General features: G+C 41.4%; 3 protein-coding genes across 3 annotated transcripts; 1 reads left to right on the forward strand and 2 right to left on the reverse strand.

The window, feature by feature from the left end:
- Positions 1-1,404: 1,404 nt before the first annotated feature.
- antxr2b (ANTXR cell adhesion molecule 2b) lies at positions 1,405-11,047 on the reverse strand. Its single transcript, XM_014126004.2, has 17 exons — positions 10,606-11,047; positions 10,259-10,330; positions 9,652-9,723; positions 9,279-9,360; positions 9,086-9,190; positions 8,913-8,981; positions 8,350-8,430; positions 8,199-8,259; positions 7,988-8,083; positions 7,447-7,516; positions 6,664-6,742; positions 6,373-6,468; positions 6,161-6,220; positions 5,952-6,047; positions 3,947-4,126; positions 3,745-3,825; positions 1,405-1,839 (listed from the first exon to the last, which is right to left on the reverse strand). Exons 1-17 carry the CDS (start codon positions 10,755-10,757, stop codon positions 1,801-1,803), a joined length of 1,491 nt encoding a protein of 496 aa, XP_013981479.2. The 5' UTR covers positions 10,758-11,047; the 3' UTR covers positions 1,405-1,800.
- A 1,049-nt stretch (positions 11,048-12,096) lies between these two features.
- LOC106562826 (PR domain zinc finger protein 8) lies at positions 12,097-14,711 on the forward strand. The gene is made up of 4 exons (XM_014127848.2): positions 12,097-12,230; positions 12,353-12,586; positions 12,756-12,981; positions 13,196-14,711. Exons 1-4 carry the CDS (start codon positions 12,126-12,128, stop codon positions 14,386-14,388), a joined length of 1,758 nt encoding a protein of 585 aa, XP_013983323.1. The 5' UTR covers positions 12,097-12,125; the 3' UTR covers positions 14,389-14,711.
- A 62-nt stretch (positions 14,712-14,773) lies between these two features.
- On the reverse strand, positions 14,774-22,975 carry rasgef1bb (RasGEF domain family, member 1Bb). Its single transcript, XM_014126012.2, has 12 exons — positions 22,699-22,975; positions 20,724-20,921; positions 20,133-20,255; positions 19,775-19,912; positions 18,427-18,642; positions 18,187-18,261; positions 17,190-17,282; positions 16,906-17,008; positions 16,507-16,778; positions 16,141-16,264; positions 15,734-15,806; positions 14,774-15,578 (listed from the first exon to the last, which is right to left on the reverse strand). Exons 2-12 carry the CDS (start codon positions 20,913-20,915, stop codon positions 15,548-15,550), a joined length of 1,440 nt encoding a protein of 479 aa, XP_013981487.1. The 5' UTR covers positions 20,916-20,921; positions 22,699-22,975; the 3' UTR covers positions 14,774-15,547.
- Positions 22,976-23,635: the final 660 nt, after the last annotated feature.

Genomic DNA, 23,635 nt, shown 5'->3' on the forward strand with positions numbered 1-23,635 from the left:
CCTACTTTGACATCCTCCACCCTAACAGGGCACTACGGGAACTCTGGAACAATTGCAACACTGTGCATCCTCACTGATTCAACAATGATATTCCGTTTTCAAACACATGGCCAAACGTTTTACATTGAAGTGGCTTTTGTACATAAGCTCGCACCACATATCTTATATATCCCAGCTTTACACAGGTCAGGAAAACTTTTTCATGAAACATCAATAACAGTCTTTCCCCCTTCTTTCCATTCACAGTGTGGGTTAAGCGACGTGAATCAACTATTCTTGACATGTTCATCTTAAACTATGAAGCCTCCATATCCATCGAGACGCTGGATATGATACCGGTACCCTACTTCGATAATCATAACATTCCACTTCATGCTTCGATAATTTGTGCTTTCTCCTTTTGTTCTTTTGACACGTGAAATCAACATCATAACACTCCTGGTCATTCTGACTGACTCCACTTCTTGTGACCGCAAACGTGTTTCCCCCAAAAAACATCCTTTCTCATGAATTGCACTCCAACAAGGAATGGGGCATTATCATTCCGAGGCTTATCTTGATTTACAACTGTAGCCCTTTTACAATAGCTCCATTCTTATGTTCCAGTATTCCACTCATTTCCTCTATCTTCACTAGGGCCAACAGAATCAAGGATTACTTCTGCCATTGCTCTCCCACCTCCCTGGCTGATTTCCGTGCACTATCAAAAACGCCGTTTTGAAATTACCACCGAGCTATAGGAAATTACAATTACTATTAGCCCTGTGACACATGTGCTCAAAGAACCCCTCTCTGCATTTTAGAAACTGCCTGAATAAAATAGAAGTTAATGAGCAGCAGTTAAAGAATGCTGCGTCCAAAGATCTGATGAAAAACTGTTTTTGTGGCCCATATGAATATGATGAAAATTAGGGAAATGACCCAGATAGGCAAATGAATCATAGCATAGACTATAATGATGGCGAAAATGTCGATACAAAGTAACTGATAAAAATATATCGATTCAGCCTATAAGAAAATGTAGGAGTACTGTTTAATTGTTTAATATTAAATGTGCAAATGTAGCTACATCATGTAAAATCAATTATTTAGATTTTGGCATAGGATTTTGTCCATAATTGTCTTGAGATCATTTTATGAAATGCAAATAAACAATGTATCAAATTATAATTATTATTTAGTCTTTCCCCCTAAAAATCTCTAGAAAATCAAAGTCTGATCTGTCACTGTCTCTTGAAAAAATATATTTTTTAATGTATAATAAGCATTAGGTCAAGGGATTAGATAAACAATGTGATTATATTACATTATTTAACAACATGAATGAGATTAGCCTGTAGTTTTGGAATAATATTAACCCATTGTAGTTTTAGTTGAAAGTGAAACCCTCACAAACTTTCCACAGAATTTTGAAAGTATTTATTTACAACACCACATTTGGAACAACAGAGCTTAAATAAAAAAGACAAGAAAAATACACTTCATTCTTGATAAGAAAAGACACAAGAAGGCACTCAATAACACAGTTATCCTCTTACCACGTGTTCTTTGATCTATGGTTACACATAAATTACATTAAATTAAACCGTGACAAGAGGATCGTATAGCAAGTAAGCAAGCTAACATTATTCAATGCTGCCGAACACGTTTGTTTTATCCAAAGACAAACCTGGATAAATAAAGCTGACATAAAAACAAACAATAAATCCAAAGAGAGGCACATCGATGATGTTTAGGCACGTGGTCCATAGCCCTGTTCTCTCCATAGCCTCATAGTCCAAAGATTATGGTGTGTTTGACCTAATGACTGGGAACTCGGGTGAAATTCATACAGCGCCCCTGAACAAAACAAAAGGCAGTTCCTGTATTTACTTATTCCATTTAAACCTTTTACTTTAAGAGGTAAGTTACTGAGAACACATTCTCTTGTACAATAGCAACCAGTTAGGCTTAAATGCATCTACTGTATTCTATATTTATCCGAAAATATACAGTATAGACCTTCCCTAACATATACTATATTTCATTACAGTTGTAACACCTCCCCACCCCCACCTCCATATCAGCCTAATTCTCATGAACAATGGTACGTGGTATTCAATTGTTCATGCCTCACAGCTTGCCTCTTCCGTAGACGGTGCAGACTGCTCAGACCTGCTCTCCACTGGTATGAAGATTAGAACAAGCAACCATGTCAAACCAGCTCTGCTCAATATTATACTGGTAGTGTATGTACCCATTAGCCTCCACCATATATGGATTTATGTATCTCAGATAAATGAGGTACATCAGTTACAAAATGAGCTCATAAAATGGAGTCACTATATACGTGACATAGAATGGAAATTGTTTTGACAACACTGCATAGAGTTGACATTTACAATAATTGATCATAATTGAACTCAATTGAGGCAGCCGGCTTTGACTGTAATAGGTAAGGAGGAGATGGCGACTGGGCCGGCGAGTTGTCACGACATCACTATTAGCAAATCAAACTAATCAAGCGTAAGAGCATTACTGGCTGAACAGACAGCCACTCCCATTCTGTCAAGAAGGGAGCCACCATCATGAGCCCAGTCAGATAAGAGCAGGTACCAGCCCCACTAAAACCATCCACCAGAAATCACAGCTAATATATAATCAAATACGTTTTAGGGAGTGTTTGCTTAAAACAGCAGACAATTGTGTACCTATACCTTGATTCATAGGCTATATTGACAATTTATCCAAGAAATAGAACATTTATCAAATTCAGTACAGCAATTTTCAACAGATTTAGTACATTATAATCACATTAACAGCAATTAGAGGGTACCCACCCCACCTTTCTCAGTAAAAAGATAATGGCCAGCGTCCCCCACCTCTGTTAATGAGAGGGCAATGTACGCCCAATCCAGCGTCTTAATGAACGTGTAGTGCAGTACACCAACGCAGTGTGACAGAGTACACCAACACAACGTGACAGAGAGGGAGGTTAAGAGGACAGAGGTCACACGCTGCCCCTCGTTTGTCCCCCCCTCCATCCCTCCGTCCCCCCCATCCTCGTTTACATCCTGCTCTGCTCGTTATCTTGTAGTGAGCTGTGACATGCCAGAGGCCTCACAGAGAATAATGGTGCTAATAGGCATTAGGGGGTCAGAGTCTCACAAACATAGACATCCATCCCTACTCTCTTCCTCTCTCCATCACTCATCTATAGGATCTCTCCATCCCCCATCCCATATGGGTATGGGGGGAAAAGTTAATGGCTAAAGCACCATCACTCATCTATAGGATCCCTCCATCTCTCCATCCCCCATCCCATATGGGTATGGGGGGAAAAGTTAATGGCTAAAGCACCATCACTCATCTATAGGATCCCTCCATCTCTCCATCCCCCATCCCATATGGGTATGGGGGGACAGTTAATGGCTAAAGCTGTCCCCTCCTCTCAGTGGACAGAGTGGTAACTGACCTGTCATGTCCTGTCTCTCCCTTACTGCCCCTCATCCCCTCTCCACTGATGAGCCTGTCTGCTCGGACCACTAATGAGCCAGACAAGGTTACTAACGTGTGAACTGGGCAACATTGACCAAGCAGAAGAGAGATCGTTAAGTATGTCCCTTTCTCCCTTAATTTCTTTGTTCATGAGTTTGTTGCAATCGGGGTTAGGGTCAATTCCATTTTCAGTCAATTTAGGAAAACAATTCAGAAAGTAAACTGGAAGTAAACTGACTGAGTACATTATACAAGGAGGTGCCTTACCCTGTCCTGTGCTGTTGGTCTCAGGACAGCAACTCGATCATACTGTCGCCTGAGTAACGCCACCAGCGCATCAAAACGCCCCTAAGAGGATGTAACAACGAAACAAAGTGATGATAAAATAAGAGTCAACTTGTTGGTTTAATATACAAAGCCAGTTACTGACAGCCATTGTCAATGTGGCTCTGAAAGCATGGTGACTAACCTTGATGGGTGTGTACCATTTGGACTGTTCTGGGGTGTGATAAGTAGGGGGTGGTCTCTGACTCATTGGTTTTCTAATGATAGGTTCTTCCACCTCCTCTTCCACCATTGTGACCACCGCATTCTTGGCTTTCTCTAGCCGTGCACCTTCCTCTGTGGAACCTTTCTCACCCCAACGAACCTAAAACACAGTTTACAGCAGGTTATTTCACATTTTATACCGTTTATATTCGTTTAGCACAGAATAACCATTCAGAACTTTAGAGTAACTAACACCACTCAAAATAAAGTGATGCAATTTGCTGTCAAGATATAGTACAGCCCAAATAGAAAAGGAAATGGGGTAATACTCATTCAGACATACAGTTGAAGTCAGAACTTTACATACACTTAGGTTGGAGTCATTAAAACTCGTTTTTCTACCACTTCACAAATTTCTTTTTAACAAACTATAGTTTAGGCAAGTCAGTTAGGACATCTACTTTGTGCATGATACAAGTAATTTTTCCGACAATTGTTTACAGACAGATTATTTCACTTATAATTCATTGTATCACAATTCCAGTGGGTCAGAAGTTTCCGTACACTAAGTTGACTGTGCCTTTAAACAGCTTGGAAAAGTCCAGAAAATTATGTCATGGCTTTAGAAGCTTCTGATAGGCTAATTTAAATAATTTGAGTCAATTGGAGGTGTACCTGTGGATGTATTTCAAGGCCTACCTTCAAACTCAGTGCCTCTTTGCTTGACATCATGGGAAAATCTAAAGAAATCAGCCTAGACCTCAGAAAAAAATTGCAGACCTCCACAAGTCTGGTTCATCCTTGGGAGCAATTTCCAAAACCCTGAAGGTACCACGTTCATCTGTACAAACAATAGTACGCAAGTATAAACACCATGGGACCACGCAGCCGTCATACCGCTCAGGAAGGAGACATGTTCTGTCTCCTAGAGATGAACGCACTTTGGTGAAAAATGTGCAAATCAATCCCAGAACAACAGCTAAGGACCTTGTGAAGATGCTGGAGGAAACAGGTACAAAAGTACCTATATCCACAGTAAAACGAGTCCTATATATCGACATAACCTGAAAGGCCACTCAGCAAGAAAGAAGCCACTGCTCCAAAACTGCCATAAAAAAGCCAGACTACGGTTTGCAGCTGCACATCTGGACAAAGATCGTACATTTTGGAGAAATGTCCTCTGGTCTGATGAAACAAAAATATAACTGTTTGGCCATAATGATCATCGTTATGTTTGGAGGAAAAAGGGGGAGGTTTGCAAGCCAAAGAACACCATCCCAACCGTGAAGCACGGGGGTGGCAGCATCATGTTGTGGGGGTGCTTTGCTGCAGGAGGGACTGGTGCACTTCACAAAATAGATGGCATCATGAGGTAGGAAAATTATGTGGATATATTGAAGCAACATCTCAAGACATCAGTCAGGAAGCTAAAGCTTGGTCGCAAATGGGTCTTCCAAATAGACAATGACCCAAAGCATACTTCCAAAGTTGTGGCAAAATGGCTTAAGGACAACAAAGTCAAGGTATTGGAGAGGCCATCACAAAGCCCTGGCCTCAATCCTATAAAAAATTTGTGGGCAGAACTGAAAAAGCGTGTGCGAGCAAGGAGGCCAACAAAAATGACTCAGTTACACCAGCTCTGTCAGGAGGAATGGGCCAAAATTCACCCAACTTATTGTGGGAATCTTGTGGAAGGCTACCCGAAACGTTTGACCCAAGTTAAACAATTTAAAGGCAATGTTACCAAATACTAATTGAGTGTATGTAAACTTCTGACCCACTGGGAATGTGATGAAAGAAATAAAAGCTGAAATAAATAATTCTCTCTACTATTATTCTGACATTTCACATTCTTAAAATAAAGTGGTGATCCTAACTGAACTAAGACAGGGAATTTTTACTAGGGTTAAATGTCAGGAATTGTGAAAAACTGAGTTTAAATGTATGTTGCTAAGGTGTATGTAAACTTCCGACTTCAACTGTACCTCCATGCGTTTCATTCCTCCGATACCTCTTCCCCCATAGTATGATGCATCCACCATGGGCCACTTCCTCTTGGGTAGAGGGTCCTCCTCTGGTTCCTGTAGTGGAGGAGGGCGTTCGGGGCGTTAAAGTTACTCTACAATGGTGTGACGAGAAAGACATAAAACACATGGAACTTCTAAGAATACTACCATAGAATCTAAGCACTCACAGGTACTGGAGGAGGAGGGAGAGGAGGAGGGGGGCGACGGGGAGGGGGGTCCTTGATCACCTGTAGCATGTACAGTATAAAACAGTCAGCAGTTATACAACAATGAATTACTATGTACTGGCATCTCAATCTACAACTCTATTAACTCATACTCTCTCCCTGCCTTACTACCGGAAAATACAGTCGGTCCTGGAGGAGGTTGAACCACTCACAATAGTGCAGCAGAGCGGCCAGAACCACCACATCAGAGCCAGAACCAGCAGCAGGAGTAGAACTAAGATCAGGACCAGCACCACTGTCCCATCAGACTGCAACAGGAGACATTGTAAAACAAAGCAGCACACGAAACAGACTTTATCAGATGATGTGCGACTTCATATCTAACGTTATATCACAGACTTCATCAGACTAGACTTTGGTGGACTAGGACGGAGCAAACTATGTAAGTAGAATGAGGCCGTTTTGTTTTGAGTGTTGGTGTGACCTGTGACACCGATACTCACACAAGTTGTAGCGTAGATAGTGAACGGGCTTGAGATGTAGGACTGACCGTTGTTCAAGCTGATCAGCACATCTATCGATCTATCGTGGGGGAAAAGAAAATCCAGCACAATTCTATTTTATTGCTTTGCTTTGCGCGCGCGCGTGCATGCGTGCATGTGTGTGTGTGTGTGAGAGAGATAGAAAGAGGGAGGGAGAGAGAGATACTAACAAAGTAGGTCAAACTTCATTTAAGTATCGGTCTGGCAGACCAACTGTTGAAATGCCAAGGCACTGTGCCACAGCATATAGGCATGCTGGTGGACAGGGTAAAAACTAACACAGGGTCACAAAGTCTAACATATCACATCTTCCTCTAAGCTGTTTTAATGATAGTGTGCCAAACCATTTTGGTGTGTCTCACCACTACACATCGGTTCAGCCTATTTGGTCACATTTTATGAAGAAACCAGGCAGAGTCCCGTAATGGACTAGGGATGAACAGCTGCCATTCTCCAGTCACCACCAGGCTGTCATTATATTTTTATATCATTTGAAGTTGTTTCCTTTTGCTTTTATAAAGCGATGAACACCTGTTACCCGTCGAACCCACTACCCACCCTGAATGGAAGTGTGTGTAGTCGCTGACTGTGGAGAGTCTGGGTTGCTGTGTGGTTCAGCTCTCACAGCAACCAACCAACAACATGACATTCCTTTGATCTGGCCAACTGAGCGCGCTCAGTAGCTCACTGGCCATTTATGGATAAAGGAAGTTCGAAGAGGAGAGAATTGAGTGCAGCACTTACTGTCCGACTTCATGCAGCACTGGTGCTGGACACAACAGATAGCCATCCTGCACCACACTAGGCCTCTCATCTGGGGGGGAGAGAGAGAGAGATGGGGAGAGAGAGAGAGGGGGGAGAGAGAGAGGGAGCGCGCTGGGTGAGCTCATTGCCCTCTCAGCGAAGAGACTTTGTGTGTTGTGTTCTATTTTAAGCAATAAGACAGATACCAGCTCCATGTACTCAGCTAGCGGCATAATGTTCCCTGACCCTACTAAATGAGACACTGTTCTGTTCTCTCTGAAACACAACATTCACTCCACGCCCTCAGTACTTCATTAGTGTGGCTACTTCATGGGGACATTCAGTAGACTGCATCCTGAGCAACAGGGCTGAAGTGCACTGTTGGGTGTACAGCTACGAACGACGGTGGCGTCTGGTAAACAGGAAGGGATGTAGTATGAACAAGCGCTTGGGGGGGTTATTGTCAATCTGCAGTCTTACAGTAGTGTGTCAATATTGGAATGCAGAACATGTCGCATTATGGAGCTTGGGGTATACTAACTGTATGTCTTCTGGTTGACAGTGAGAACGCAGATCACTCCATCCTGGCTCCTGCCACGGGTGAAGTCATATCCTCTCAGGACGATGTTGAAAGATTCTACAATTTTATAGAGGGGCACAATGTCAGGATTTTCAGGCACAAACAAATAACAGTTTTACCCAATGATAGTATTGGTATCGGTATATCAAAAAACTAAAGCTTTGCAACGTACCATTTACGCAAACACTAGTGGGCTCTATCCTGAATATTTCTGTGCAGGACTGCTTCAAAATCTGTGAAAAATAGGAATAATGACAACGTTAATGACATGGTATGTGTCTTAACGTTTATTTTGACGTATTGTTGGATGTAATTATTCTGACCGAATTCACAATGCTTTTGAGTGCATGAAATCCAGCCAGCACTGGGAATACTTGGTCTTTGTTGTCTGCAATGTCAACAAGCTGTGAGTACAAGAGGAAAGCATATGATATTACACAACATCAGAAAGATTGTCTTTCCACAGCTACGTACAACATAGCACTTTCTCCCTCTGTTTTCTGTACATCTACAAAACAGCCTTTTCTCCCTCTGTTGATGTTTTCCGGTCTGGTTTCAAAGGCTGATCTAATGTAATGAAACCATAAGAGGAAGCAGGCTGGCACGATCCAATTAGATGATTAGAGTACAACTAAACTTCCTGTCCAGACTGCTAACGCTCTCTAAGACAGACAGACGATCAAATCATAAGACGGGTACGCTTATTTTTCTTCCAATATTATGGTAGTCATTAGTAGTTCCAGTATGGATTCACTTTGGCAGTGTTCAGAGATTAACGTAAACAAAATAGTGTATTGCAGTGTGAATATTTAATGTGTGCTTATGCAGCCTTCAATTGATAGAAAGGCGAGAGCACTGCATAAAACAGATCCTTAAAAACACTCACCTGGCTCTCATCAAAGTCTTTCACACCAACACAGTACACTCTAGCACCAAACTCCCTAGCGGTGTTTGCCTGCAACAAAAACAGAGGAAAATAGCTGTGTACCAGTCAGTGCTCAAAGCACTTCCAGCAAGTACTATTTTATTACTCATCACTGTTTAGTATAATGGTATTACCTCCTTTACGGTTAGTTCATAAGGATAGACTTCCAGTTTCCCATCAGTCAGAGCTATGATAATACTGGATGACCGTGTGACCTGGGCCTTCATCTGCTCTGAGGCCTACATAGGGGAAGCCATGTTTTAATGTACAACACAAACAGTCCAACAACAAACAAATATAGAATAGATTAAAATAGAAAATGCTTACCGACTTCATGCCTTCGTGCATGTATGTTTCACCAGCCGGCCTGATTTTGCTTAACTTTTTCAAGCCTTCATCTATTTCATATCTACAAAGAGATTCTATCTGAGAAATTATGTTAATTGCCTGTGTGTGTGTGTGTGTGTGTGTGTGTGTGTGTGTGTGTGTGTGTGTGTGTGTGTGTGTGTGTGTGTGTGTGTGTGTGTGAGAGAGAGAGAGAGAGAGAGCGAGCAAGAGAAAGAGAAAGAGAAAGAGAGAAAGAAAGAGGAGAGAGAAAGAGAGGAAAGAACGAAAGAGTGAGAGAAAGATGAGAGGGAGAGGGAAAGAGAGAGAGATGCTATGTACTGTGACAAGTGAGAGAGTGTGTGTGTGTCTGTACCTGTCTCCAGTTAGCGGTAGAATCACCTCTGCCCTAGATGAGAAAACTATGTAGGAAACTCTCATCCTAGGACTAAAACAAACCGAAAAACACCAAGGAATGGGATCAAACACCAAGAAGTTACTGGTCATTTTGTATTTAAAAAGACTTCACTTACAGTAGGCCAACTTATCCCTCCCTACACCCTTTGGAGCTAACCCTTTTCTCTCCGAAATTACAATTATGCACAGTTGTTACCACAACCAGCTGTTTCAGACAACTGTTCTGGAGTTAAATTTAGTACCCCACTATTACAACTGTATCCAAGTGTTCGGTGGAGCTACATTTGATCAAATGCCTATTGGCTACTGCTTGAAAAGGATTTGCCCCACTTTCACATGAGTGTGTTAACTGTGTTAACTACTAACTTGATTCCTCACTGTGTAAATATCGTATGTCCTTGGTAAATCATTATTTGACTAAAAAGGGGCCCTTCTTCTGTTTCATGATTCAGATTGTAAAGTGAACCATAGTATTGATGGGCAGTGATGTATAGTGTTCAAGACAAGTTGCTCATTTCACCTCATACATAGAGCTTGGACCTGAGAGTATGACTTTATTCACTTACCTCACAAAGCGGTTGGTGAGCTGCTCCACAAACTCATAGATCTCTCCCCAGTTATCATGCACACTCCCAGACCTGTAGAGCAGTAAGACACGTTCCCTGAACCAGAACCAAACAAACCCTTACAAGGACTAGACAGACTGAAATAGAACTCAAGTCATTGAAATACTATTTACAGGAGTATTTTACACACAAAACGTGATAAGAAAATGCTTGACTAGTGCAATCTGACACATGATAGATTCTATAGAATCGTGTTGATTCAAGTTACTTTACCATAAAAAAAAACACTAGTAACTTTAATATCAATTACATCTTGCGTTTAGTCTGTAGGCTATAACGATACTTACCTGTCTAAAACGAAATAAATATCAAAAGTTCCATGGCAAGATGCCTCTTCGGTATTACAAAATAATGTGTTTAGGCCTATAAGAAAGGTAAGCAGGAGTGCAATCCACTGTCCGTTGATGATCATTGCCTTGATAAAAAAATATATCTTCATTGAGTTTGCACATCGTACTGTACCACTGACTAGAGTAGACTGACTACCTCACATGCGCTTTCTTCGTCTGGATAAAACAAGACTCAAGACTAACTCCTGATTTTCCAACGACAAAATCGAAAATAAACTAACATGACATTTACGCGACATGTTACTGTGTGTCTTTGTAAATACTATGTATCGTCCTTGCCACTTGTGGGTAACTATTTAATTTTCTGAATTGAGAGAATAAAATTATTTGGGGCGTGCCTCCTAGTGAATTACCGCTGATACTGTGACGGTACCGTCTCATCTGAAGTGAGCATGCGCAAGAGAGCCGAACAAACGCGCAAGAGAGCCGAACAAACGCGCAAGAGAGCCGAACAAACGCGCAAGAGAGCCGAACAAACGCACAAGCGCGCCTTTGAACCCTATTGCGCGCCTTTGAACTCTATTGCACCCATGTCTCACAGGGTTTCCCAAACTCTTCCTGGAACCTTCCCTCCTGCGCGCACGTTTTGGTTTTTGCCCTAGCGCTACACAATTGATTCAAATAACCAACTCATCGTCAAGCTTTGATTATTGAATCAGCTGTGTGGTGCTAGGACAAAACCAAAATGTGCACACATGGGGGGACGCGAGGAGGACCGAGTCTGGGAAACCCTGTAACTACACCACCAGCACAGTGGGCGGGGAGACAGCAGGTGACAATATTTTGTTAAATATGAATACCTTATGGAACTATTTCAGTTCGACAACCCAACTTTATTGGAGCTTGACATACAATGAATTATAGACAAAACCATAGAAAAACGTGGACTTGACTTTTAATTAAACAGACTGAAATAAAAAAAATATTGTTTTGTTTGAAAACTTAAATTCGACAGATTCTGGTGTCCTTGTCATTGTGGTCGTGACAAACAATGTGGAATTTGCTCAGTAGGCTACTGTGTGGAGTGAATTCCAGCATTGTAACCCATCAATGAGCCAAGGTTTATCTGTCGCCCGAGGAGGATACAGAAAAGTGCATCACTCCATTTACCCGACACACACTCGCGTTTATCGTCGTGGCCGCGGGGCATGCTTGCTTGCACACCAGAATTTGACCCGCCGTCACCTAAATCCACTATATTTTGTCCCTATTTACCAAATGTCATGAATTGAATATCCAATTGAAATTGGCTTCTATTGTACATGCACTGGCTGGCCCCTGATACCCATGACCTCTTTAGACTGTCCATCCATGCACCGACACTTTCTGATTGTCAGAGATCATTAATGTCACCCATCTAACAAGAGGATAAAGGAGGGGCGGAGAATTGTCAAATCTCATTGTGCAGATTAGATTAGACTATAAAACCAGCTCCTCCAGTCGAGCAGTCCTATGGCATGTATTGGTGGGCATCTACAAGACACAATACACTGTATAATACAAGCAGGGATAGTGCAAATAAGAGAAGCGCAGATCTTTCCACCAGTCAGCTGTTTGCAATGGTAAGTATTGTTTTGGATTTAGAGCGTTTTTACACACGTTTTTGGAGGGCATTATTCAAACAAATTATTTATTCTTAATTGTCAGCCTAATGATATGGATTCTGATGTTATCTGGTTCTCAGGAGATCCTGGAGGCAGAAATTCGTTCCAAACTCGTTTGCAACACAGGGGCGAGAGCTGCGCAAATTGCGCAACGATGGATAAATGACATTTTTACGCGCGTCCACACCACCTGCGACGTTCCCGAACACGCAGTTTTTGGACCATGTGAGCTGAATCACACCACTGTTTATGACAGCATCGCCTACATCGCTCTCAAGTCTATGGACAGAAGATCGGCACCATACATTTTAAGGGTGAGAACATGCACTTAAATGCATGCGTCTTAAACGAATGTGTTCCAAACGATTGGCTGGGGGCAGTTTCTCATGCCCGAATACAGGTCTAAAATGCATCGAAACTTTCAGTTGGCAAATGTTGTACTTGACTTGTTTTTGTAAGACCGGTTTCTATTTGGCTACACAGGTGGACACCTCAGCGCACAAAATGCCCACTGACGGTCCGATGTGGCTGCGGCTCGTCCAGTCAGCCCGGAGCAGTGAGGAACAGAACCTGGAGGCCTATGTGAAGAACGGACAACTGTTCTTTAGAGCCCTCAGGACGATCCAGAAGGATGAGGAGCTTTTGGTGTGGTATGGGAAAGACCTTGCCAGGCTTCTTCTACTGAACCCATTGCAGACGCAAAGCAAAGGTATACATATTCTATGAATGTGTATTACAATATATACATATATATTATTCATAGAATTTTTTATGATTTAGCTATTGACTGCAATGAAATATTACACATTAAAACTAGATTTCCCCAATATGTTTGTACAATTCAAAGAGTATTGGCAAAGGTTTATGTCATGCAATATTGGCAGAATAAAGTGATATTAATCCATATTCATCTTTATAACCAGGTGCTGGTTCATACACATGTACAAACTGCAACCAGGGCTTTGAGTCTGAGTTCCCCTTCCTGGCACATTGGAGATTCCTTTGCACACAGAGACAACCAAACAGCCACACCACCAAACCTGGTCAAGACAACACCAACCATGTGAAACCTGACTCCCTTCCCATTCCTGCCTTCAAACGGAGCCATCCAGAGACAAGTCCACAGGATGGAAAACCTGCAACCGACTTCCACAATCTAGCCAGGGATATGGAGAATACCAGTAATAAGACAGGCTTGTATGGTACCAGGTCGGCAGGGAGTGCCCTCAAAAGGAAACACACGGAGGAGGATAGAAATGGCCCACAGCCTCTAGTCAGGAAGCAGGAACCACTGGAGAGAGGTTACTGTACTTTGAACGTGAACCAACCACCTAGCCCGGTCACCTGCCACCTGCCCACCAATATAATAAGGAGCACCTTCACTAAAGACAGAACCACTCAACTAAAACCACAACTGAAGACCTCAGGGCCTGAAGACATCAGATCCAACCCACAGAACCAGAGCATTCAGCCCGGAAGTGACCCAGCAGTGGAGCAGAGAGACTCAAAGAAGAAGGCTCTGAAAGACACTCTGTCTCTATCTCCATCCCGCTCTGAGGAAACCTCCACTGACTCTCCTCCTGTCACCTCTGCCTTCAACCAAGTCTCTGTCTCGGAGAACAGGAGAAGTGCCTTCTCCCAGCCCCCACGCTCTGTTCCACTTCCCCAGACTACCCCCCTGCCTGAGAGGGCTAAAATCTCCATTACTACTCCTTCTACTGATCTCCACAGACCTGTGCTGGTCCAGGGTGTTTTGAAACAGAGGCACCCTCTTTATAGCCCAGCAGCTCTCTGGCCCTGGACCCCAGGGAGACCCCTGCAGGTCCCGATCCCCCCCTCCCCGGTGCTCCTGTCCCCTTCCGTCTCACGACTCTCTCCCCTCTGCCTGCCGGCTCAGAACTGGTGTGCCAAATGCAACATTTCCTTCCGTCTGACTTCAGACCTGGTGCAGCATATGAGGTCTCACCACAAGAGGGCGCTGGATGCCACAGGATCTGCGTGTGGGGTGAAACAACAGCGTCGCAGGGAGAGGGAAGAGAGGCTCAAGTGTTCCATCTGTAGCGAGGTCTTCAGACAACGTCATCACCTCGCACGTCACATGACCTCTCATACATGAGTTCAGTGAGTTCTTATCATTAGTGATGTATAATATTCATATTGATGAAGATACTAATGGGGAACTAATTAAACACATGAACTAACTATTATGTAATTATTATAATGTACATTAACAATGCAATGACATTTTATTTGAAACATGTATGAGTCTGCTTTATATGTAAGGCGTCATTTTTTCCCCTTAGAAATAGTTTAGATTTTCCTCTCAATTCAGTCAAATGTGACATTTTTAGTATGATATTTACTTTCTCATTCTTTTACAATAAATTCTTGTTTTTTAAAATAATATTACAATATTTTCGGTGTGGATGTGACTTGATTGTAAGCTTAGTTGTGAACACTAGATGGCACTAGAGAGAGATTTAGAGAGACAGACAAATAAATCACCTTTAAATGTTCTTTATTTTCTTCTAAAATAAAAATATACCTCTTATTTCACATAAGAACTTAATGTAGAGTACCCTGATAAGTAACACATTGGGATGGGCAAACAAACAATAAACACATACACGATACAAAACCAAATAGTAAAAAAAGAAGAGAATACATTAACATAAAACATTTATAAAAAGTAATAGCTGTAAGGTAAACCAACACATGACAAAATAAAAAAATAAAAAAACAGAGTTAACTATTCACCGCTGGGTATTCAGTCATATTCATATTCCTTTCACCAAAGATGAGATGAGTTTTGAGGTTTGTTTTTTTGTATCTTTAAAGATTCATCACATATATGTAAGTAATTAATTCCTAACATATGCAAAACACACTATTTAGTAAGAACAATAACATAAAAGAAATAGCTTATGTTCTAAGAAGACTGAGCGAGCCAACCAGCAACAAGCTCATTACACTATAGAAAGACTACTTCAGAAAAGCATAGAAAACGATCAGTAACCATTACGACCCATTGGTATAAAAAAAAGAACTGTAATACTGTGTGGGTAGACACGTTACAAATGAATCATCTGTCAATGTACAGTGCGAGAGGCAAGATCTTCAGTTCTTCAGCCATAGAGGGAGGCATCCTTTCTCTGAGTGCTTTGAACAGTTCTTTCTCCCATCTTTCTCCGCTCTTTCGAGAGCCCGCCGACCATGAGCCTCTTTAGCTGGGATGGAATAATCACCCAGACCAGTGTCCCACTCATGACCGTCACTCACCGATGCTCTCTATGCAATAGGGATGACCTGCAACATAGGACACATAATACAATGTTTTGAAATACAAACAGTGCACCATGTATGAGCGCAAAATCCACACCAGGAACTGACTTGCCTAGTTAAATAAAGGTTCAAAATCCAAGTGTAAAGTTAGGTAAAAAATAAACAGTCAAGTTACACACCTGAGAGACCTGCGACTGTCCTTCTCCATGTGGTTCTCAGGACCTTCGCTCTCATAGGAGGCCAAATGCAGCTCTGCAGAAGAGACAAAAAAACATGACTATCCCTGAAGCCAATGTTATGAGATACAGTACTGATTATAGTAGGGTTTGCACTTTCATATGAGTGTGGACTTTCATCCTCCGTTCATATGCTGTATCCTTTACTTAGACAGTACAGAATTCGAAAGGGAGGCGATGCAGCGGGAACTGTGGACAACGAACCCTGGTCTCTGTGGGGAGTACACACGTGCAAACACCCAGGGTCACGTGGGTTCTAGTGGGTACCACTAGACCACAGGCGCTGCACATTTTGTACTGTTCTAAATAATTGACACGTTAAATGTAATGTATCTGTGGACAACACTCACCATCCTCGGTGAAGACTGGCGTTGTGACGAGGTACTGGAGAATCTTCCTGTCTCTCTCGAAGGGACACGTCACCTGGCGCCACACCAGGAACTCACTGACCTGTTTCGCCAAGTCCCACAGTTTCTATAGAGAAACAGGAAATGAACATTCATTGAAATGAAAGATAATCAACAACAATGTGTTTTTCACCTGCTACTTAAACACTAAAGGCCAATTTCTTGGACCCAGATTGTTCTAGACTAAAAAGCTATTTCAATGGAGATTCACCACTGAACATGCTTCTTAGTCGAGGGAAACCAGTGCATACAGTAAAAGTCTTGTCATGATTAGCAATAATGCATTTACTGTACATTACTCAGACTCACTTCAAAGTTCACATGACCGTTGGATAGCCGGCTGGCACATCCTTCGTTGAGGAAGTAGATATCCTTGATGAGAAGGCTGAAGAATGGAATGACTATCTTCTCCTGGTTGCTGTGTGCTGTGATAGATCTCTGGGTGGCTCCTCGCAGGGCAGTACGGTAGTTACTGAAGTTACTGGAGGGGTCCATTTGGTGCTCCAGTATGTCAAACTTGTCTGTGTTGACTTTGCTCCAGGTCTTCTTCAGCCGAGACACAGGACTCATGTTCATCCCGGCTGTGGAGAGAGGAGAGCAGGGTTTAGGGATCAATTTCATTTCAATTCAGTGAAATTAACTGAAATTCCAATTCTAATGTAGAATTGAAAAAAAAATAACATTCTAGAGCCCTGTATTGTAACTTACTGATGATGGCCATGAGTGAGTTGAAGTTTCCGATGTTGAAGCATTCTCTGGCCACGTCTATGAAGAACTCTAATGCCCGAGCTCTGTGCTTCTTCTTTACTGGCTGGAAGGAGGGAAGAAAAACACAAAACCATTGGAGCTGTGTGAGAAGGAAAGGATCAAAGAAACAAGGGAGAGAGGGGAAATAATGTAGACGGAGAGAGAATTGTAGTAGACGGGGGAAAGAGACAGCGACAGAGAGAGAAAGAGGGAGACAGAAAGTGAGAAAGAAGGAGAGCACTCACCATACAGATTTCAGTGGCCACCAGATAGCTGAGTCTGTTGAACCAAGCTACATAGGCCTCCAGGTTAGTGGTCTTGCGTTTTCTAAAGAAACTCTGAGGGAAAAGACAGGTCAAGGTTACTTTTTTTTAAATGATTGTCTAGTATGATATCCATGATGGATATGTTGTTGTTGGAGCATTTCAATTAGTTAGGTTTCTTTTCTTATAAACTATATGTGGGCTAGAGTTGTTTCTCCCAGTCTGTTCATGACTAGTTGTTGTGATGTACTCTGTTGATAACTCTTAATGGACTTACACAATGAAGTCAGCCACAAGCCATTCAGTAGCCTCACCATAATTACTGACAGATGGAAAGCTTATATAACCAGTGGAAGGTAGTGGACAATGTTATGTGGAAGGTAGTGGACAATGTTATGTGGAAGGTAGTGGACAATGTTATGTGGAAGGTAGTGGACGATGTTATCTTGAAGGTCTTTGACAATATTGTGTGAAATGTAGTGGACAATGTTATGTGGAAGGTAGAGGACAATGTTATGTGGAAGGTAATGGACAATGTTATGTGGAAGTTAGAAGACAATTATGTGGAAGGTAGTGGACAATGTTATGTGGAAGGGAGAGGACAATGTTATGTGGAAGGAGAGGGCAATGTTATGTGGAAGGTAGTGGACAATGTTATGTGGAAGGTAGAGGACAATGTTATGTGGAAGGTAGTGGACAATGTTATGTGGAAGGTAGAAGACAATGTTATGTGGAAGTTAGTGGACAATGTTATGTGGAAGGTAGTGGACAATGTTATGTGGAAGGTAGTGGACAATGTTATGTGGAAGGTAGAGGACAATGTTATGTGGAAGGTAGTGGACAATGTTATGTGGAAGGTAGTGGACAATGTTATGTGGAAGATAGAGAACAATGTTATGTGGAAGGTAGTGGACAATATAATATGACATATAGTGGGCAATGTTATGTGGAAGGTAGAGGACAATGTTATGTGGCCTACCTTATGGTTGTCCAGGGGATCTTTCACACCAAAGGCTTGGATGAACTCTTCTGGTCCGATAAAACTCAATCTGTCCTAGAATTGGAAACGGAAGAATTCTAATAAGCAAATATTTCTAAAACAATAGTGTATTTCTAACAGTACGGTACTTTAATTGATAGATCACGGGTACTTCTAAATCAACACTAAATTCTAATGAATACAGTATACATTACGATCTACAGTATGTTCTCTCCTCACCAGTTCAATGTGTGTGAGCTGCTGGGCGAGAATAAAAGCATCGTCACTGATGCTCAGTACGTCACTCCTTTGTCCGTTCTGCTGTTTGGTCTTCAGAGCAGTGGGTCTCTCGGCTGCGGAGGCATTGAGTGTGGCGATAGCCTCTTCATACTGACCCAGGGCCGCCAACCTTCGGATTAACCGCTGAGTCATCTGCTGCATGGCCCTCCACGAGTACTGATGTAAAACAACATCGAGCGAGAGATCAATCTATGCATTATATACAAGCGAATAGTTTATTTCCAAAAAGCTATATCCACACATTTTTCACTTGTTTTTTTTCTTCATCAGAAATGATTGCTTATGGGTACCTTCATGTGTGTGTAAAATATGACTATTTCTAGATTTTATATGTGTATGATTTTTATATTTTTTTGCAAAACGCTATATATCCATTGTTTAGCTGGAACGGGATGTTCATGTCCTGTATATTTGACTGTGATTTGTGGTTGTCTCACCTAGCTATCTTAAGATGAATGCACTAACTGTAATTCGCTCTGGATAAGAGCATCTGCTAAATTACCAAAATGGCAAATGTAAATGTTTTACCTACAAATCTCATACTACTCGTTTTAAATATTGATGTCACAAATGTATAATTTGTAATGCAGTTATTTGATACATTTGGTGTAGTTATTTGTTACTTGTTACTTATTTCTCTGCGAGTGAGGGGGATATATAGTATTTCGCAAAAAACATGATTATTTGTCTATCTGAAATGAAACCATCAAGTGATAGATTTTAAACAAATACATGTCTGTCATTGAACCCATGCCATGATTAGATAGTGAAAAAAAACACACCAATCACTTTCATAATTTCTTTAAACAATAAAAGCTAATATACCCACCTTTCTGAAAATGGATATATAGCATTTTGGAAACAATCTTTTAAAGTACTGATATTAGACAACATCAAGAGAGAGAGAGAAATCCATATCAAGGTATATTTGTATCTGTGCTGATATAATGACGAGGGCGCTGAGTTCATTATCGAAGTCTGCAACTTGTGAACTTGTTGTGGGTGTGTATTCTCACCTCCTACGCCATCTATGCTGATATAAAACATATGACCCATCTAACACACAACACATATTATGACGTAACACAAGTGAACATATAACACACCTAATGTTAAGACTAACAGCACAAGGCAGCATGAACTCAGCGCCCTTGATCAAGCTCAATATGTGCTAAATAAGGTGTCTGATGTCATACGCAGCCATAACTGGTCAAATGAAATATCTGATGCCATGTCTATTGTCATCTCTAATGAGTCAGTTAGTCAGAGGTTATATAAGGGTACTGACCTCATCTCCTCTGGCCAGATGATGGCTCATCTCTTTCAGGCAGCGCATCATCCTCTCATCTCTGAAGTCATAGGGAAATGTCTCCGTCCACTCTGTCAGCAGCTGCACGATCTTTGGAGCGACGTCTCGTATTCTGATCTAAGGACAGCAAAGAGAAAGACATGCCAGTGTTAGACAGACTGTAAAGAGGTGGTGTCCACTCCTGGTTGTTTAGAACTAGTGTGTGTGTGTGTGTGTGTGTGTGTGTGTGTGTGTGTGTGTGTGTGTGTGTGTGTGTGTGTAGGTGCATCTCTGTTTGTGTGTGTGTGTGTGTGTGTGTGTGTGTGTGTGTGTGTGTGTGTGTGTGTGTGTTAGCTACCTTATCAAGCAGCAGGTCTCCAGATCTATGCTGCTCCACACACAGGTGACACACCCGAGACATGAGCTCATACGGGTGGAGGAAGAGACGGGAACTCAGCAGGAAGGTGAAGACGTACGACCTCTGATGGAGAACAAGAAAAAAAAGATTGTTAACATCAACTCATGTTGTCGTCAACCCAACACCAACCCAGCACAATATGGCACATTTCCCGCTGTTCAATGGTCATTTCAGTTAATGATATATACATTCTGTGTGAGTCTACTCATTTGTTCTTGAAGAATATAACGTATGGACTTAGTACACAACCCGAAATATAACCGTAGCCTATTTGGCATAAAAGGTTGCATTACTCCCATGTCTATGTTTTTGTTGTTGTCATTAGAGTCCCCCTGAGAGAGCATTTTGGACCAGAGATAACAACACACATCAGAGTAGTAGTCCACTGTACAGTATACACATTTGTCCTTGAAGAATATAACAGTTAAGCCTTGTGAGCTTAATTGTCTTCCCCTTTCATAACCCCAAATATGTTTGTATGATTCCATTGTTTATGTTTTTTGTTTTTGTTGGACTAGAGCTAAGACTCACGTCAGGGTAGTAGTCTACTGTGGGAACTAAGTGTTGTATTAGGGCCTCCAGGGAGCCTGAAACAAGACTGTTGTCATGGTAGCACATGTCCCCGTAGCTCGCTTCCATGGGCTGGTGGTATTTGTGGAGATTGTTGTTGTTGTTGTAAGGGCTGGGGCTGAACTTGCCAGCGTATGGTGTCGTGGGAGGCATGTTGACCTGTTAAAAGAGATTTCAAATATAAAAACAATGTCAAATCTTTGTTCTTCTCTTAAACTCATAACTAAACACTTTATTTTTCATGGTTTCAACTGAATGTTATTTCTCCAAGAAAGACAGAGAGTGAGTGAGTGTGTGTGTGTGTGTGCGTACTTGTGCTTATGTGTGTGTGACAGGGAGAAAAGCTGTAAAAAAAGGAAAAAAAAAAGGAATAATTTATGTAATAACTACTGGCAGTGTGTGATCAGTTACCCTAATGGTGTTTACCCCTACTGCTGATTCTAAGTCTACACCATGCTGGTATAAGCCTGACTATGCCACTGTCTCATGTCCTTACTACTGCTCATTCTACTACATTCTGGTAAGCCTGTTTATGCCACTGTCTCAATTACCCGCCATCCTGGCACATCCCTTTTCTCTCCCTGCTGGCTTCCTTAACACTGTTAAGAGATTAAAAGGTACTTTATTCTTTAGTCTGGACAGACAGAGGCAGCATTAATGATGGTGACCTGCTACAACGGGAGCTGATGATCTACCCCGCAATGGACGTTTTCAAGCAATCACCAACCAGCATTACTACAACATGTACCCCCCCACCAAGGACAGATCAGGCCTACTAAAGCCTACCACATTTAAATGAAAGTGACATTCTCTGACTGACCAACAGGCTGACACTACACTACAGCCTGGCTGGGGATGAATAGGATCATAACGGTTACGTGGAAACAGACAAGAACCTCATCTATCTGATAGAGAAGCAAATATACTAGAGTTATGAGAGAAAAAAAACAGCTATACTATACTGTATCCATCTTGGATAGATAAGGGTGGATAGTGTTTATAAGATGGAGGGAATAAGAAACCTCACGTCCCACCCTGTTTTGTCTGTTCCGTAGCCTAGAAAAAGAAGAACTGAACATCTGATAGAGAAGCAAATACAGACATAAAATAAGATGGGAGTTGTTTCTAAGAAAGTTCATTCCCACACATATCCCACCCTGTTTGTCTGTTCCTTAGTCTACTGTAACCATCTAACTGTAGCCCAGACAGGATAAACACAACCCAACCCACAACCCCTGGCACAGTTTATTACTCTTGACTCATGCACTCTTATTATGTGAAAAGCGCCAGCCTTCCATAGAACTCTGGGTTGAACCCCACTCAGTCATAACACTAGTGAGTAATGAAGGCTAATGCATGCCAGACACGTAATTATTTGGCCATGCTGCAGACTAGAGCAAAACAATAACACAGTTGACGTCTGTTTAAAGTTTCACATCACATTACATTATATCAGATATGAGTGTCTGGGATTGCTAAAGGTGATTCTGGAAATATTTAGCAGTTTGTAAAAGTCAAGATCTGTCATCATTAAGTAAAGGTTAAGATCTGCCGTCATTAAATTGTTTTTGCCTTCACTCAAAGTGCAACCCTCAAAGCACTGTCATTTATAGGTCAAATGCATTACATAACACTTTTGTTTTGAAAGTTTCATATTCCCAGCATGTTTCCTTGTCACAAATAATCAGGCTCACAGTGAACATACAGATCTTAATTTGAGCCAGTTTGCTACAGTAGGAAAATAATCCAGCAGCAACAGGAAATGTGAATTATCATGTGGATTATAATTCATGAACATTTATACAATTTTCGTTAGGGCATTTTAAAGTGGAAATTACAAACTTTAGAAGCCTTTATAAACCACGAATACACTACAAATTCACAGAAACAAAAGTGATCAAATTAAGATCCTACATCTATATTGTGATCAACTTACCCCAACTCGAAAAAAAAATCGAATTGTAACAGTATAAAATGATGTACACTATTTGTATCTAATAAAACGATTCCACGTTTTTGGAAAATAAAAGCAGATGAAAGAAAATAATCCTTCAAAAATGATCCTTGGAAATAAGTGCAAAATGCACACAAATAAAAACGATCAGTGTTTTCAGAGCATGCAATTCCTATTCGTAAAGTCCATCCATTGTGTCTGCATGATCCTTTGAATGAGAAGTCATTGGAAACCGCGACCACGACCAGCCGTATTCAAATGACTTGCAGAAAGCCGCGAAACACAGCCTATAAGAGGCTTAGAGGCGGATACTTCTTCATGGAAGTAAGCCAATCACAGGGAAGGACCTGAAAACCCCAAATGTTAGAGCAATCTTATTGGTCAGTTTTCCATCCATCGATTGTCTTTGAATGACATTGGATCATACTGTTCCATGATAATAATAATTTTGTGAAGAGGAAAAAGGAAAATCTAATTTGCTGGAGGGAGTGTGGAAAGGCATATGGCCAGGACGCTTGCACTCCAACGGCGGTGGTACACCATTCTGTGTGAAACGTATGTCTAAATTAGAAGAAAACATTGCAAACCTTGCAACTTTTATATTTCCAAATACTTTACAGTTTGAATAAAAAAAACTGTACACTGCAATTAAAACACATTTTGGGACCAAGCAACAATCTCACAATTTCAAGAAGTGTAACTGATTATTAGTAAGAATTTATAATAAAAGTATAAACTCTATATAAACGATTCATTAACAATTTATAAACTACTTTTAGACCCTATTAATTTTACCAAAGTATCAGTAATAAAAAAAAGGTAGAGCAATTGGACATAAATCAATTAAAATGCCAAATGAGCAATATATATACCATGACCAGTGAAAGTTCATGAATGGAACTTCAGAAACAAACATGCA

The sequence above is a fragment of the Salmo salar genome, chromosome ssa01 (assembly GCF_905237065.1).
Source record: "Salmo salar chromosome ssa01, Ssal_v3.1, whole genome shotgun sequence".
NCBI classification, from domain to species: Eukaryota; Metazoa; Chordata; class Actinopteri; order Salmoniformes; family Salmonidae; genus Salmo; species Salmo salar.